Source organism: Protopterus annectens, chromosome 12.part0 (genome assembly GCF_019279795.1).
Source record: "Protopterus annectens isolate FY-2018-M chromosome 12.part0, PAN1.0, whole genome shotgun sequence".
Taxonomy (NCBI): domain Eukaryota; kingdom Metazoa; phylum Chordata; order Ceratodontiformes; family Protopteridae; genus Protopterus; species Protopterus annectens.
Genome location: NC_056746.1, coordinates 882,458,072 through 882,474,883, shown reverse-complemented (window position 1 = coordinate 882,474,883; position 16,812 = coordinate 882,458,072). Strand labels below are relative to the sequence as shown.

Below are 16,812 nucleotides of genomic sequence, written 5' to 3'. Positions count from 1 at the left end.
GGCCTTAATCCCCTTGGGACCCTGTGAAATTGTTTCTGGGTCAGCAGTATGGCTTTTATAAAGGAACTGGTGAGAATCAGGAACCCGGTAATATCGGTCTGGTTTAACAGGGGCTGGAGGTAATGAGTCTGGATTAAGACTGGCTTCTGGTACACATCATCCAAAATATCTAAGACAGGAGGAATAGCCAGGAGCCTATGCTGGGGAAGTAGTAGAAATTCCCTGAGCCTTTTCTTGGAATCTGAGAAATCTTGGCCTTTCCAGTGGAAGTGCTCTCTCAATGTATGCAGGGTTTCCCCAAAAGAGAAGTCCTCAGTGGGGGGGGACCGAGAGAATAGACTCCTCAGCATCAGTGTCTTCAAATGGGGAATAGGTGCAATCCTGGTCCTCAGAATGGTCTGAAGTAACAGAAGCCTGGTCTGAGGAAGGGTAGTCTTCCTCCAACCTGGGACTTTTGCCTGAGGGGGGTTGAGAACCCCTGATGACAGTAATCAAATCCTCAGCCATTTTAAGCATCTTTTTTTTAGGCATGGGGCCTTGAGAGGGGGTCTGAGGCCCTTGTTTTTTAATTTTCATTGCAGCTTTGGACTTAGTGAATGATTTAATAGAGGAGGTGGTAGGCCTGAAAACGCCTTCAGAAATGGCAGGCCTGGCTGAAATTTCGGTTTCCCCGCCAAGAGTGGCGTCGGTATCTGCAGTGGGAATGGAGACAGAGGATCCTGCGGCCTCGGGTACTGAAGTTGCCGGTAAAAAAAGTTTCATCGGTAGTCAGGGGCTGCGTAGGCGCCTCGCTGAGAACCGGTTGTCGGCCTAAGCGTGATCTCAGTAATTGGTGCAGGCCTCAGATGTCTATCCTTATCCTTGCGTCTTTTGCCTAAAACTGGCGTCGGTGCATCCGATGACATGATATAATTAAATTTTTTGCCAAACTAATGAAGGGCGAACTCCGCCTGGCGCTTAATAGTGCGCTTGTTAGACCTAGCACAAAAACGGCAGGCCGAGACGTCGTGGTCTGGCCCTAAGCAAGGTATACAGTAAGAGTGAAAATCCTTATGCGGTATTTGCTTCCCACAAGAAATGCAATTATTAACTTTGTCTGACATCGGTCTGAGGCAAGAAAAGTTTCCTCAACGGGGTACTTGGCTTTAAAGACGACTTCGGCTGAAATACTGTTCGTAAATCTCAGGAGCTGGCCGACCGGCACTTGCGAACTGCTTCTGCTTCGGGCACCGTGCAGCAAGAAAGACTGAAGAAAATGGCGTTGACTGCCTCTTTTATACCCATGTCGCACTGACGTCAGGGAAGAGGCGACAACAGATGCCAGACCTAGACTTTGGAATTCGTCCGATCGAGGACCCGCCTGACGGCAGGATAACCCAAGTGTGATGACTGCAGCTGTATGCACGAACATCTGATAGTGCATGTAGCCTGCTTCGAAGCTTGGGTATCTTCTGCAGAACTCCCTGATACGGAAGTGCAGGTATGCTTCTTTTAAATCTAGGGTCGCCAACCATGCATCTTCGCCTAGCAAAGGAAGCAGCTGAAGAGTCAGCATCTTGAATTCTGGAATCACCAGAAAGTTATTTAGAGTAGAAAGGTCCAGGTTAGGATGCCATGTATTGCCTTTTCTGGGTACCAGGAAATGTCTCTAACAGAACCCTTGCCCCTTTACCTCTTCTGGTACCAACTGAGTAGCCCCCATGCTTAAGAGAGAGACGGTACTTGATTTTGGGCATCTGCCCATTGATTTGGGGGTAGATCTGGCCACCTGCTTTGTTGTTGGTAAGGTGTGAAAGTGAAATCTGTATCCTAGGGACACTATATTAAAAACCCATTTGTCCTGGGTAATGAGTTCCCAGTTTTTGGACTGTAGACCAATCTTTCCGCCTAAAGGAGTATTCAGTTGGGAAGTGCTTGTAAGTTTTAGAAGCAAGTAATTGAGACTGTTTTCCACAGGGGGGAGTCTTACTACTCCCTTTGGGTGCGGAAACCCCCCAACTGCTTAGTCTTGTGTGTCCCCTGGGACTGAAACCTGGGGTTTCTGCTATGTCTGGGTTTGGCTTGAGAAGACCTTGAAGAGGCTGGTAAGGGCCAATTCTTAGAGGGCCAGTGCCTACTAAATCTATGAGGCTAAACTTGTAAGAAATCTTTAACAGTTTGCATAGATTTAGCTTTATCTTCCATCTTTTTAAGAACTTCCTCCACCTTGTTGCCAAACAGGCAGTCCTGATTTAAGGGAGTATCCAGCAATTTAGCTTTAACGTGATCAGGTAAAGACTGCTCCCTAAGCCAAGCATGTCTTCTGAGCACAGAACCAGTAACAGCAGCCCTGCAAGAGGCCTCTAAAGAATCAAATCCACATTGCAAAGTATGTTTTCCAACCTGTTCAGCAGAATGCATTAAATCCTGTAATTCTTTATTTTCCGCACAGTCAGGAATCAACATAATTTTCTGTTTAAGCACTCCAATAACATGTTGATTCTTGAACATATGAAACTGGCAGTTTAAAGCCCTAATGGCCAAGGCTGCAGAAGTGTAAACCTTCTTAACCCATCTATCCTGCGCCCTGGAGTCTCTATCAGAAGGGGTAGGATTTTTAGCAGTAGAAGCCTTAATGCCCTTGGGTCCCTGTGAAATAGTCTCTGGATTCACAATAGGATTTTTAAAAAGGAACTTGTGTGAATCAGGAACCCTGTAATATCGGCCAGGTTTTCTGGGAGCAGGAGGCAAAGAATCAGGAGCCAAACTAGATTCCCAAAAGGCATCATCAACAATGTCTAGTATAGGAGAAATAGCTAAAGGCCTATGCTGAGGCAGGAGTAAGAAATCCCTAAGCCTCTTTTCTGAATCAGAAAAATCCTGGCTTTTCCAGTGGAAATGCTCCCTTAGAGTATGTAAGGTTTCAACAAAAGAAAAATCCTCTGAAGGGGAAGCAGAGGGAATAGAGTCCTCTGCATCAGAATGCTCATAGGTAGACAAGGGCAAATCCAGATCATCAGAAGAATCAGAATCCAGGTCAGAAGATTCGTAAACAACTTCAGTCCTAGGTCTCTTAGAAGGGGGAAGCTGGCTTCCCCTAATTAAAGTTATTAGATCTTCAGCCATTCTTATCATATTTTTTTTTAGCTATAGAGGCTTGAGCATGCGACCTGGGCGTCGGTTTTTTAGGCATGGTTCAAGATTTAGGCCTAAAAAAAGGAGGCGTTGGTTTAATATGGAAGTCCATAGGCTTGAATACACCCTCAGAAGCCAGTGCCTGCACAGCAGCTTCGGACCCATCCAAGGTAGAGACATCCACAGGTTCCATAGTTGAAGCATCTCACTGCATACCGGACTCTGAATGGGTCTCAGTAGAGGCCTGCAAATCAGAAGTAGCAGGTATCAGGGGCTGCAAAAGTGTCTCACTAAGTACTGGCGAACTGGCTTAGAAGCATCGTCGGCAGTTTTGGACCTCGGCGGCCTGTCTGTCTTTATCCTTGCGTTTTTTTCGGAATCCAGGTAGTCGGATGGCTAACAGACGATATTTCTGGATAATTAAACCGAGAACTGAAATATTTAGAGGCGAAAATATACCAACAACGGATAGTGCGCTGATTAAATAAAGCACAAAACCGACAGCACGGTTTATCGTGGTCAGGGCTTAGGCAAGGAATACAGTACAAATGAAAATCTTTGTGATATTTGCCTTCCACAAGTAATGCAATTAACTTTTACTGACATCGGTAAGGAGAAAGAAAAAGTTTGCCCAATGGGGTGCTTAGCTTTAGTTGAAGACTACGGTTCTGAAACTCGAAAACAAAAATTTCAGGAGTTGGCCGACCGGCACTTGCGAACTGCTTCTGCTTCAGGCACCGCACGGCAAGAAAGACTGATGTAATGGCGTCCGCTACATGTTTTATACCCCTGATGACCTGACGTCATGGAAGAAGGGACAACAACCGACGCAGGATCCAAGACTTTGTTAATCAGGCCGACTGAGGGCTACTGCAAGCAGATAACCCCGAATGTGATGATTGCAACAGTGAAACATGAACATCTAAAACCTGCTCCGCAAGGAAACAAACCTATGTGGTGGACATCCTCTATCAACAGCCTTTACAACAAAAGGAAAAAATGTTGTCCAAGGGTAAAAAGGCACAAATTCCCAATTGGAAAAACTCCCTCTCTAGCCTCAACAAGCAAATTACATCACTAGTGAAAACCTCCAAAGCCAATTATGAATTGAAACTAGCCTATGAAACAAAGGCCAACCACAAAGCCTTTTTCAGTTGAATCAGAAACCTCCATGGCAAAGCCCAGGTTTGTTCCTAATTAGTTCTTAAGGGTGCCACTTACACTGATCCTGTTCGCTTAGCCAACCAGTATACAGATAGGTTCAGCGCAAACTTCACCCTCTTGATCCCCCCTAAAGGCCCATTTGACATCCCAGATACTTGCTCCACACCTCACATCTCCATAGATCCAAGTGTTAAAGGCCCTATCCAAGGCAAAGAACACAGCTTCCATGGGACCTGATGGTATCCCAGGCTGTATTCTGCAACATCTCAGTCAAGAACTAGCCTCGCCATTGAGTACCCTATACAACCATAGCCTAAGTACAGGCTTCATTCCAGCAGAGTGGAGAATTGCCATTGTCATCCCTTTACACAAAGGTGGTGCTACTACTGACCCTGGTAACTACTGCCCCAGTCTGATCTGTAAAGCCATGCAGCGTATAATGGACCGCATAAACAAGGACATAGGCAATCTCCAAGCACTTGACCCCACCTAGTTCGGATTAGTCAAGGGCAGATCTTGCCTGATGAACCTGGTTGACTTTGAGACAGTCACCAAGGCACTGGATGAGGGAAATTCAGTACACACAGCTTACCTTGACCTGGCTAAAGCTTTGAACACAATCCCTCACTCAGGCATCATCAAAAAGCCAGCAGAACCTGGTATAAATCCCCATCTGATCTAGTGGGTGGCCAACTGGCTCACTGACAGGACACAGAAGGTCAAAATAGGTGCCACTACCTCTGACAGCAGACCTGTCACTAGTGGTGTCCCCCAGGGATCTGTCCTGGGACCCAAATAGTTTGGCATCTTACTTCTCAGAGGTCCAGGCAAAGACAAAAGGCCTGTGGCTGACCCAGTTTGTGGACGACTAAGTTGGGTGCTGTCCGACTCCCCAAATGATGTTAACATACTTCAAGAGGGTCTCACAGCAACAAATGACTGGTGCCAAAGTCATGGCCTTAAGTTAAATGCAAAAAATATGTTATTAAACCATTCGGCAAAAACATGGCCCCTACTGATTACCACATTAGCGGCAACCCCCTAAGCAAACTGTGGTGAAGAGACCTGGGTACACAAGTTGACAATCTCAACATTTGACCATCCTGTAGCAGCAGTTGTCAGAAAAGTCTTTTACTTGGTTCATCTCATAAGTAAAGGGATTGTATTCAGAAAAAAGGCCTCATTAGGCCAATAATTGAGTACAATGCCCCGTTAGGTATGTATCTCTCCAAACAAGTGCACCCACTGGAAAGGCCAAAGAAATACCTCACAGAGAATCCATGGCCTCCAACACCTGCCCTATGTGGATATGCTGAAATCACAATCACTCTACTCTGTATCGTACAACTTGTTCAGAGATAACCCGTTTCTCACCTACATGGCGATCTCAGACCCTGCTCTACTAGAGATGCTCCATATCCGTAAGTCTAACTACTGGGGTAGTACCTGACAGAAAGGCTTAAATCTACTATCAGACATTAACAAAACCTACTGGAGAGACAGTTTTGCCTCCCAGAAGCTGCCTCGTCTCTGGAATAGACTCCCAATACATGTCAAGCAAAGTACGTCGCTGACCCTCTTCAAGCGCAACCTTTATGAGTGGATGTGCAAAGTACAGTTGTGTACTCTTACCATAAATGTAGATGTTTGAGTGTATTCACTGATGCAGTAATTACATTTGGGTAATTCTGCTGGCAGGTTGCCCTCAGCCGGCCTGAATTCCAAAGTCTTGGGTCCTGCATTGGCTGCTGTCGCCCCTTCCCTGACGTCAAGTCGTCAGGGGGTCTAAAAGATGCAGCCAACGCCATTTTCTTCAGTTTTTCTTGCCCCAGATGTCAGGTGCCCCCAAAAAGGGTAGCCAAACTTTATATATATATATATATATATATATATATATATATATATATATATATATATATATATATATATATATATATATTCAGAAATACACAAATATAAATTTTACCTTCATCTATAAGCAAATACACCACCACATAGGTAGTATAAATCAGAGAAGGAAAGATAACATCCAAAAGAAAAAAGGGGGATGGCTGGTGGGTAACCTGGACTGCAACAGTGAATACACTCGAACATCTACATTTATGGTAAGAGTACACAACTGTACTATGTTCTTCGTGTTTCACTGTGTTGCAGTCATTACATTTGGGTAGAGTCCCAAAGCTATGGTTGGGAGGCTGGAACTAGACAGCAGTAGGAGCGGCTATGAGGCCCTGCAGAACTGCAGTGGCAAAGCCTGCCCTAGATTTAGAGTAGAGTGGCAGATGATAATGCTTTGTAAAGGTGTGCACTGAACTCCAAGTAGCCGCCTCTAAAATGTATCTGGTTGGTACTCCCCTGAGAAAGACTGCTGAGGTGGCTGCAGCTCTGGTGAAATGAGGGCTAATGCCCTTAGGCACTGGCTTGCCATGGTGTAACAGAAACGAATGCAGTGGCCTAACCACTTAGAAATAGTCTGCTTTGAGATAGGCTTTCCTTGTGATCCTGCAGCATACGCCACTAGTAATTGCTCTGTCTTCCTGAAAGCTTTGGTTCTGTCCAAGTAGAATCTAAGCTGTGTACATCCAAAGAATTTAGAATTCTCTCCCTCTTGTTCTGTGGATTTGGGTTAAAGGTTGGCAGATAGATGGCTTGGTTAAGAGCCACACTGGATACTACTTTACGCATAAATGTTGGGTTTGTCCTCAAGGAGACCCTGTCTGGATGAAAAATGATGAGTTTCCACAGCAATGAGCGCCTATAGCTCTGAAACTTGTCTTGCACAAGTAATTGCTAAGAGCACAGCTGTTTTCCAAGATAAAAACTTCATATCAGCAGTAGCAGCTGACTCAAAAGGAGGCAGGGTGAGCTTTTCCAAGACATAGTTGAGGACCCATGCAGGTACTGGTAGTCTCCTTGGGGGCCTTAAATTTTTGGCTCCTCTGAGGTACTGCCTTAGTAATGAGCCGAAATGGCAGAGGCATGAATTTTAATTGATGAAAAATATAGGCCTTTGTCCGGCATCTCCATTAAGTATTGCAAAATATGAGGAATATTTGGTACCGCTGTATCAGTTCCTTGTGCCTGGTTCCAGGCATAGAATCTCTTCCATTTTCCAGCATAAGACTTTCTAGTACAAGGCCTTCTGGCTTCCAGAATGACATCCATCACAGCTTTACTGAGGTGTTTTATGTAGGACTACATTATCAGCCATGCTGCCATGTTTAATGTCCTGAGTTGGCTATGCATGATCTGATTGTTTTGCTGGGACAGTAGTCGAGGTATTTGAGGTAAGGTCCAAACTGGGTAGAGAGATAATTTCCTTAGTACTGAATACCAGTACTGGCATGGCCAGTCTGGGGCAATCAGTGTCATCTTTGGCTTCTCCTGTCTGACCTTTAGGAGCACCTTGTGGAGGAGAGGCAGTGGAGGAAAGGCATATACTGATAGGTTTTTCAGCTGAAAGATAGAGCATCCACTTTCCGTGCTTGTCTGTGATAAGTCCTTGTGCAGAATCTTTTGAGTTGGTAATTGAGAGGGGAGGCAAATAGATCTATGTCCGGGAATCCCCATTTCCTTGTTATGCTGAAGACTTGTGGATCCAGCTGCCACTCGTGGGGATCCATGAGGTTTCTGCTTAGTTCGTCTGCCAGAGTATTTTCCTTTCCTGGCAGGAATTGTGACTGTAGATGCACTTGGTAGGTCAAAGCTGTGTCCCACAAGGTCATGCAAAGGGGGTAAGAATGTGTGCCTCCCTGCTTGTTTATATACCACATGACTGTGGTGTTGTCTGCCTTTATCAGTAGTTGTCCCAGATGAAGTAGGTCCTTGAAGGCTGTCAGGGCATTTTGAACAGCTAACATCTTTTTTTGATTGATATGTAGATGCATTTGGGTAGAAGACCATGTGCCCTGAATGCATCTTCCTGCATGTGGGCTCCCCAGGCATAGTCTGATGCATCCATTGTTAGTGTCTGCCTGGCTGAAGGTAATGTGAATGGTTGTCCCTTGTTCTGGTGACAAGCCTTTGCCCACCATCGAAACTCCTGTTGCAGGCAGGGAATGAGAGTAATGACAGTTTCCAGGCTGTGGCAATGTTGAGTCCAAACACTTTTTAGGTACCATTGAAGTTTCCTCATATGCAGTCTTGCATATGGAATTAGTAGGATGCAGAATGCCATGAAGCCCAAAGCCTGCAGAATTTTTCTTGCAGATAACTGGGCCGCTGTTGCCAATATTTTGAAATAGGTAGTCAGTTGCCTTTGTTCGTCTGGCCTGAGATAAGCCATCTGGGCAGTTGTATTCAAGCTTGCACCCAGGAATGTTATCTCTTGTGAGGGTACTAGTTTTGATTTCTTTTTGTTGACGGTGTATCCTAGGCATGTTAGAAGTCTTTTCACAAACGCCAGATGTTGAAGAAGAATGTCCTTGTTCTCTGCTTGAATGAGATAGTCGTCCAAGTAAGGATATATTTGTATTCCTCTTTGTCTGCAGAATGCAATTACTGGTGCCAGGCACTTCGTAAAGACCCGGGCGCAGTAGATATGCCAAAGGGCAGTGCAGAGAATTGGTAGTGCATTGAGCCAGCCTTGAATCTTCTGTATTTTCTGCATGATTGTCTGATTGGAACATGCAGGTATGCCTCTTTTAGGTCTAAAGTCACAAGCCAAGCATTCTTGCCAGCATGGGCAGAAGCTGCTTCAGGAATATCCAGGAAAGTGTTCAGAATAGATAGGTCCAGTATCGGTCTCCAGGCCTTGTCCTTTCTGGGTACCAAGAACAGTAGAGTAAAATCCTTGTCCCTGCTCTTGCTCTGGTACTTGCTGAATGGCCCCCATGTCCATGAGGGATGAGACTTGTTTTTGTGCCTCTGCCCATTGTCTTTTTGGCAGAACTGGCCAGCCGTTTGCCTTTGGCCGAGTATGGAAATGGAACTTGTAGCCTTGTGACAATGTTTAGAAAGTACAGTTTTGTACCTACCATAAATGTAGATGTCCGAACTGGATAGCATCTGCAGTCATAACAAGTGGGTTGTCGTCAGCAGCCCTGCAGTCGGTCATTCCTGTCGGTCCGGTCCTCCTCGCTGAACTGACGACTCAGCGTCATCTCTCTCTGTCTCTGCGGTATAAAAGCATCAGCCGACGCCATTTTCCTTTCTGTTTCTGCCCCAGAGTGGCCCACTTGTCCTGGGTAATGATGTGCCAATTTTGAGCAAAAAGTGCTAATTTTCCCCCTAAGGGTGCTGCCAGAAGATAAGTGTTTGGCGCAGGCAGGGGGAAGTCATTCGGACTGTTTTCTGTACGTTTGTGATCTATCTTCTCCAGCTTTGGCGGTAGAAGCACCCCACTGCTTGGGCCTATAAGAACCTTGCATCTGGGATCTGCCCCTAGGGCGTCTGGATCTGCCCCTTTGACGTCTGACACAGGAAAGGACCAATTTTTTGTAGGCAAGTGTCTACTAATCCTAGGTAGCTGTACTTGTAAAAAATCTTTGACAGTTTGCATAGATGTAGCTTTGTCCTCCATTTTCTTTAACACCTCTTCTGCCTTAACACCAAACAAAGTATCATGTTGTAAAGGTGCATCTAGTAATTTAATTTTAACATGATCAGGCAGATATTGTTCCTTTAACCAAGCATGCCTCCTAATTACAGAACCTGTAACTGCGGCCCTGCAGGAGGCCTCCAAAGAATCAAAACCACATTGCAAAGTACGTTTTCCAACTTGTTCTGCTGCATACAATAAATCCTGCATTTTCTTGTTTTCTGCACATTCTGAATTTAACAACATTTTCTGTTTAAGCAATCCCATGACATGTTGCTGATACTTAAGCATATGAAATTGGCAGTTTAAGGCCCTTATTGCCAAAGTTGCAGATGTGTAAACTTTTTTCCCCCATCTATCCAGTGCCCTTGAATCTCTGTCAGAGGGGGTTGGGTTTTTTGCAGTGGAAGCTTTAACTCCCTTTGGACCCTGTGAAATAGTTTCTGGGTCAGCAGCAGGGTTTTTAAAAAGAAATCTGTGTGGGTCAGGAACCCTGTAATGTCCGTCAGGCTTAACAGGAGCTGGGGGTAGGGAGTCAGGGGTCAGACTAGACTCCGAAAACACATCTACAATGTCTAACACAGGCGGAATGGCTAGAGGCCTGTGCTGAGGTAGTAAAAGAAAATACCTGAGCCTCTTTTTAGATTCTGAAAGATCTTGGCTCTCCCAGTGGAAATGCTCCCTCATGGTATGCAAGGTTTCCCCAAAGGAATAGTCCTCAGGAGGATTCTTCAGCATCCGAATCCTCATGAGGGGGAAGAGAATATTCCTGATCAGAAGAGGAATCAGAAGAAATAGAAACCTGATCTGAAGATTCATAGTCAGTGTCATTGCCTAGGCCTCTTATCAGGAGGGGGATGGGAACCCCTGATCAAGGTAATCAAGTCTTCGGCCATTTTGAGCATCTGTTTATTGGGCATAGAGGCCTGTCCCATGTGGCTCTTGAGTGTTTCCTTGCTTTAGAAGGTGCTTTAGTCTTTGCCTTTGAAGCTGAAGTCGTTTTAATGTAAAGATGTTTAGGTCTGAATACACCCTCAGTACCTGGCTCAGCGGCTCCGGACCCATCTGAGGGATTCGTGTCCGAGGCTCCAATACCTGGAGTATCCAGCGGCATGGCCGACTCCACGTGGGAGTCAGTAGCGGCCTGCGACTCTAAAGTAGCAGGCGTCAGGGGCTGCGAAAGCACCTCACTGAGAACTGGCAAACCAGCGACTGGCTTAGGAGAAGCTTCATCGGTTTTGGGCCTCAGTTGTTTTTCTCTATCCTTTTCTTTGCGTTTTTTGTAAACTCCGGTAGTTGGATGGCTATCAGATGACATTTCAGGATAATTAAACCGGCATCCAAAAAAGTTTAAAGAAAAATAATACAGACGCTTAACGTTGGTTAAATCTAACACAAAACCGGCAACCAGCAACACTGTGATCAGGGCCTAGGCAAGGAATACAGTAAGAATGAAAATCCTTATGAGGAATTTGCTTTCCACAAGAAATACAATTAACTTTTTCTGACATCGGTCTGGAGCAAGAAAAAAGTTTCCCCAATGGGGTACTTATCTTTACTGAAGACTTCAGGTCTGAAACTCAAACACGAAAATCTCAGGAGTCGGCCGACCGGCACTTGCGAACTGCTTCTGCTTCGGGCACCGCGCAGCAAGAAATACTGAAGAAAATGGTGTGGGCTGCTTCTTTTATACCCCTGACGACCTGACGTCAGGAAAGGGGCGACAGCAGCCGATACAGGACCCAAGACTTTGGAATTCAGGCTGGCTGAGGGCAACCTGCCAGCAGGATTACCCAAATGTAATGACTGCAACAGTGAAACATGAAGAACATCTACAAATTTGCCCCAGGAGTTCCACCTGTGTCCCTCATTTGGGGGGGTGGGGGGGCCGCAACAGACGCTAATTGTGGTTTCTTTTCTGGGGATAAACTCTTGGCTAGGCTTGTAAGGGCGCCAGAGACATTAGCCTAGTAATCTCCTATGGATGGGTCTATAATTTCTTGGCTCCGTGGATGCTCCACCTTTGTGCAATAGGATGACATGCTAAGGAAAAACAATCTTTATTACTTGCAATAATACAACTGCATGCATTTCAGACGTGCCACATTTATCTAATAAGGTTTTGCGTACGTTTACTATATTTGTTCTTTTAACCTTAAGGGAAGATCAGTGCTTGTATGTTTAATCCTTGGAATGAAGTAGTGAAATAAAGCAACATTAATTCTGCTTTAAAGGACCAAATTATATTACTACATAGTCTGTTTTTGAAGTAGAATTTTTTTTCAAGCTAAGTTTAAAATACTTTTGGAATAAGCTGGATTTCAGTAGTTGTTTTTTTTCTAAATGCCTGGATACTAACACAGTTCTGTCTTAAATTTGGAGGAGCATTCTTGAAACTTACATAGGTACAAAGCAGGAAGGTCTTTTATTCAGCATAAGCTTCTTGCTGGCTGCATATCTGACAAAATGAAACCTACTATTATCTTTAAGAATTCCTGCAAATGGGCAGAAACACCACTGCCTTAGGTGACCGCCACGGGGCTGAACTTGCTACATGCATTTTATAAACAAGCAGAAATAATGCACAACAATATATTTCTTTCTGTCTTGTGTAGGCAAGTCAGCCCTGTGCACTGTACAACTCAAATTTCCCTTTTCAGGGGCAAAAAGGATACAATGTCTGGTTAAGAGACTTGCATAGTTGCACAGCAGGCAAATTGACCTGTAACATGGGTACAGAAAGTAGCTCATTAACATGTCAGTGTCAACCTACCAGACAAGCCAGATAGTCATTTCCATCATACCCATTCCAATTGAGACTCTTATGGTGATGGTGCAGAAGCTGTTAGTTGTATGCAGAGTAATATTTGGTTCATGCAGGTAACCCAGTCAAGTCCACTGTACCCAATCTGATGTCATTTCTGTTGGGGCAAGAGCCTAACAGATACCTGCTATTTGAGACAAAATAAAATAGATTAGAGCGGACAAAATTTTCTCTCATGATTATTCTCACACCCACTGTACTCTCACTCCAGCTGTGGCTACTGTAAAAGCAGGGTTATGGTCCTAATTACCAACAGCTAAAATTACTTCATCAAGTTTGCTCCCTTCCCCTGAAAAGGTGCTGCTTCAAAGGAAGTTTATATTAGTTGGTGGATGAGGAGGGATTGTTAGGAGTCTGGGCAAAACAATTCTGAGGAGAACGAAATCTCAAAAAGAATGAACAAGTTTACCTCAACATTTAGGGCAAAAACTGTGAGAATGGCATGCTTTCTGTTTGAGTGTTGTTGGGACAAGACAACACACAACTACAGACAATATTTGCTTTGCCTGTTCACTCAATCATGTCAGCTAAAAACTGTGTGTATGGCTGCTGTGGTCTCTTGTTGCTATACTGTCTGAAGCAAGACAAAATAACTTACTAAGAACAGGACTGCCTGCATCCAAATAAAGCAAGTACAGGGTGCTGCTGCCTTAGTGTCTGAAACAAGTGAATTACTACACATACAGTAATAACTGCATATGCTCATTTTGTCAACTGTGCTGTACTCAAGAGCATTTGTCTTTTTTTTGTAGTACTATGACCCACACTGCTTGCTCCAGGTCAAAGACATGCGCTGCCCCCCCCCCCCCGACTATGGTTATGGGGGAAGGGAGTGATGTTGCTTGCTTACTACTGTGACTTACTGCTGCATGCAATGCAACTCATGTCATATTAGTTTTATATGAATTGCTGCTTGTAAAATGTGGTGGAAAATATGGCACATAATTTGCACTTATTTGTTAACAAGGAATGTTCAGCTGGGAAATAAAATTCTCCAATACAAAAAATAATAAACTGTAGTAGACAACGGCAAAAAAAAAAGATAAAGTAACAGCAAGAAAGCCAGAACAGTACAGCAGGAAAACTTGTAAACGAGCAAGTAGAAATTCAGACAATTAACAGAATACTTCAACTACATAAACGCCAAAGAGCAGAATATACGATAAGTTTGTCAAGTACAGACAAAACTGAGGAGTAACAATGTGATACGAAGTAATGTGAAATCCAGGTCACAGGACTACTGGTGTGCCAGTTGTAACTATTACCATCACAAGACAAAACATCTTCATGTACAAACAAGCTTTTTCCAAGACTTATGTTCAGAAATACACACCAAATGTTTTAGCATGACGTCTCAAACTGTGGCATATTTATTTTTTTACATTTGTTGACCAGGATAGTCTGACTGGATACACGTTCATTTTTAGCGGAGGCCCAGGAAGAAAAGCTCCAAGAACAGAATACACAGAACATATAGTAAATACTAATTACATACAGGTTACAGACAAAAAATGCCAGCATTTTATACATGTAGTAAAGGCACATTGAGAAGCAGTTTCTACAACTGACCCATTCTGGAACAGAGTGGTTAGATAGAGTAAGACAGCTGTAAATGAGGCATCTAAGTATTAGAAAAGGTACTAGTCAGGATTAGCACATAGACAGTGTGTTTTGAAGTACTTCTTGAGTTTGTTTTTAAATAAGGTTAGTGAGGGTTCTAGAGTCGACAGCTGGGAGTAAGTTCCATGTCTTACCAAAAGAGTTGGCAAACAAGAGTCCCCAGCTGAGTAGTTGGAATTGAATGTTTGAACTACGAGTCTAGTGGATGAGCAGAGTGGCTGATTGCCACTGTAGGGACTGATGATGTTAAGTGCAGGTGTATTTTCTGGATGGTAAAGGACTTTAAGCACCACTAGGAGTTGGTTGAACTGCAGTAGACTAGGTAGTTCAAGCCACCCTAGAAGATTTAAGTTGTGGCAGTGGTGTGGCCTGTATGCCGTACCAGTAGCAAATCTAGCTATGTGGTAATAACAGGATGAAAGTTTATTAAGATATGTTTTGTTCAGGTTGGAGAATAAAGGTGAGGCATAGAGAAAGATAGAGAGAAGATGGGATCGGGCAATAGTAGGTATAGCTACTGGAGTAAGGAAAGATTCAATTCTGTAACGAGAGAAGAGCTTTTTGTTTATAGTTTTGACAGTTTGATTGACATACATATCAAACTTATTATCTACAATGACATCAAATAGTTTTGCTTGTTTTTCTGGGGAGATGATGGTGCCATTGTTAACTACTATGGTGAAAAGTGGAGGGGAGGTCCTGCATGTTGGGAAGAACAGGAGCAGCTTAGTTTTGTTAGGGTTAAGAATCAGACGTTGATTAGACAGACCATTTTCCACTGTATTACAGGTGTTTTGGTTTAATGTGAGTAGATTATCTGGGGAGGTGGCAGAGCAAATTAAAGTGGAGTCATCCACATAGTGAATGCAGGTTACTTCTGGGATGACAGTATGGAGGTCGTTGATAAAGACAGAGAAAAGAAGGGGTCCTAGTATAGAACCCTAGGGGACTCCTAATGTGATGGACAGGTGGTGTAGATAGCTTGTCCTGCCATAGGACTGCCTGTTGTCTGCCCTCGAGGTATGATTGAAACCACTGGAGTGCATGGCTACTTAAGGAGCTGACCTTCAGAGTATTCATAAGCAGTTTATGGTCAACCATGTCAAAAGCCTTAGAGAGATCTAGAAAGAGTGCTAAGGATAGTTAGTTTGTTATTATTTCGGTTGTGGTTTATAACATTTGAGAAAGAGAGGAGGGTTGAGGTAGTACTGTGGTGTGGCCTAAAGCCATGCTGGGAGTCAGATAACAGATTATTCTGAGTGAGATAGTGCATGAGCTGTTTATGGACACACTTCTGCATAATTTTAGCTAGCAGTGACAGAATTGCTATGGGCCTAAGGTTTGACAGTTCAATGGAACCTCCTCCTTTATGGAGAGGTATGACATGAGAAATTTTCCAGATAGTGGGGATGGTAGCTTCAGATATAGCTCTGTTGATCAAAATAGAGACTGGGTATGCTATGGCAACTACAGCTTTTTGCAGACAGTCTGCAGGGAGGAGGTCGGCAGCTAGGGAGGTTCGTCTAAGTTTTTTGAGTAGGGCCACAACAAGTGGAGTAGGAACAGGTTGAAAGCTGAAGGATGATTGAGCATTGTGAGGCCACAATTGAATTAGAGCTGCTGGGAGTAAGTTGGCTGGCCAGAGACTTGATAGTTTCTGTGAAGACGCTATTGAAGGTATTGGCAATTTCGTCTGGGAATTTTTGTTTAGAAGCTGAAGGGGATGGAGTGGTGGTTTGGCCTGGGTGAAAGAGTTTGTTTATTCCAGCCCAAAACTTTTGTGGTTTATTTTGATGTTTCTGTTGCAGATGGCAGTAGTAGTTTTTTTTATCTAAATTTAGACTTTTTAGTATCATTATTTAGCTGTCTAATCAGGAGTTGGTCAAGTGGGGCGCTTGTTGTCCGGTAAGTTGTCCATGCCTTGTTTCTAAGTGCAATTTTAGATTTGGTACTTTTAGAAAGCCACGATGCAATGTTTACTTTGGTTCTAATGGAGAGGAGGGAGACACGAGAGTCAGGGATAGCAAGGTATTTGATGTTAAAGTAATCGACCGCTTCATCTAGTGGGAAGTGTTTTAGGGATGACCAATTGCATACATTAAATTCATTTAGAAACTTGGTATGATTAAAGTTCTTGTTGCTTCTTATTGTTTTATAGGTGGGTTGGTGGGAGTAGTCTACTTTGAGCTTGATTATATAGGAGAGACAGTGATTACTTAGGTCAATAGGCAATGGTCTGTCCCTAAAAACACACTAATATTCAAGAGAGAGAGAGTTCTTCTCATCACTCTGGGACTCCAAATTCAAAACGTTTCACACTTGCCTGCAATAAAAGAGGCCCCAATGAATCCTTGTCAATAACTCCATGACCTGTAGAAGAGACATCAGCCTTCTGAACATCATCATCACTTGAAGTCGTCTTACCTGAAAAAAAATCACACAAAGGCAATCAATCATTCGCTTTATTCAATTATTGATTTTATGAACATTTGTCAGAGGAATGGCTCTTGTGAACCCTTTTAGCCATGACCTGTTTACAAAGCACAGACAG

The 16,812-nt window shown here is 43.8% G+C and overlaps 1 protein-coding gene across 1 annotated transcript in view; it reads right to left on the bottom strand.

Annotated features, from left to right (window-relative positions):
• NCOA3 (nuclear receptor coactivator 3) overlaps nt 1–16,812 on the bottom strand; it is a gene marked incomplete in the record, with an annotated part of 973,610 nt that overhangs the window by 757,972 nt on the left and 198,826 nt on the right. Inside the window, 1 exon segment of the mRNA XM_044089911.1 lies at nt 16,585–16,685. Within this exon segment, the coding sequence (XP_043945846.1) occupies nt 16,585–16,685 (101 nt within the window).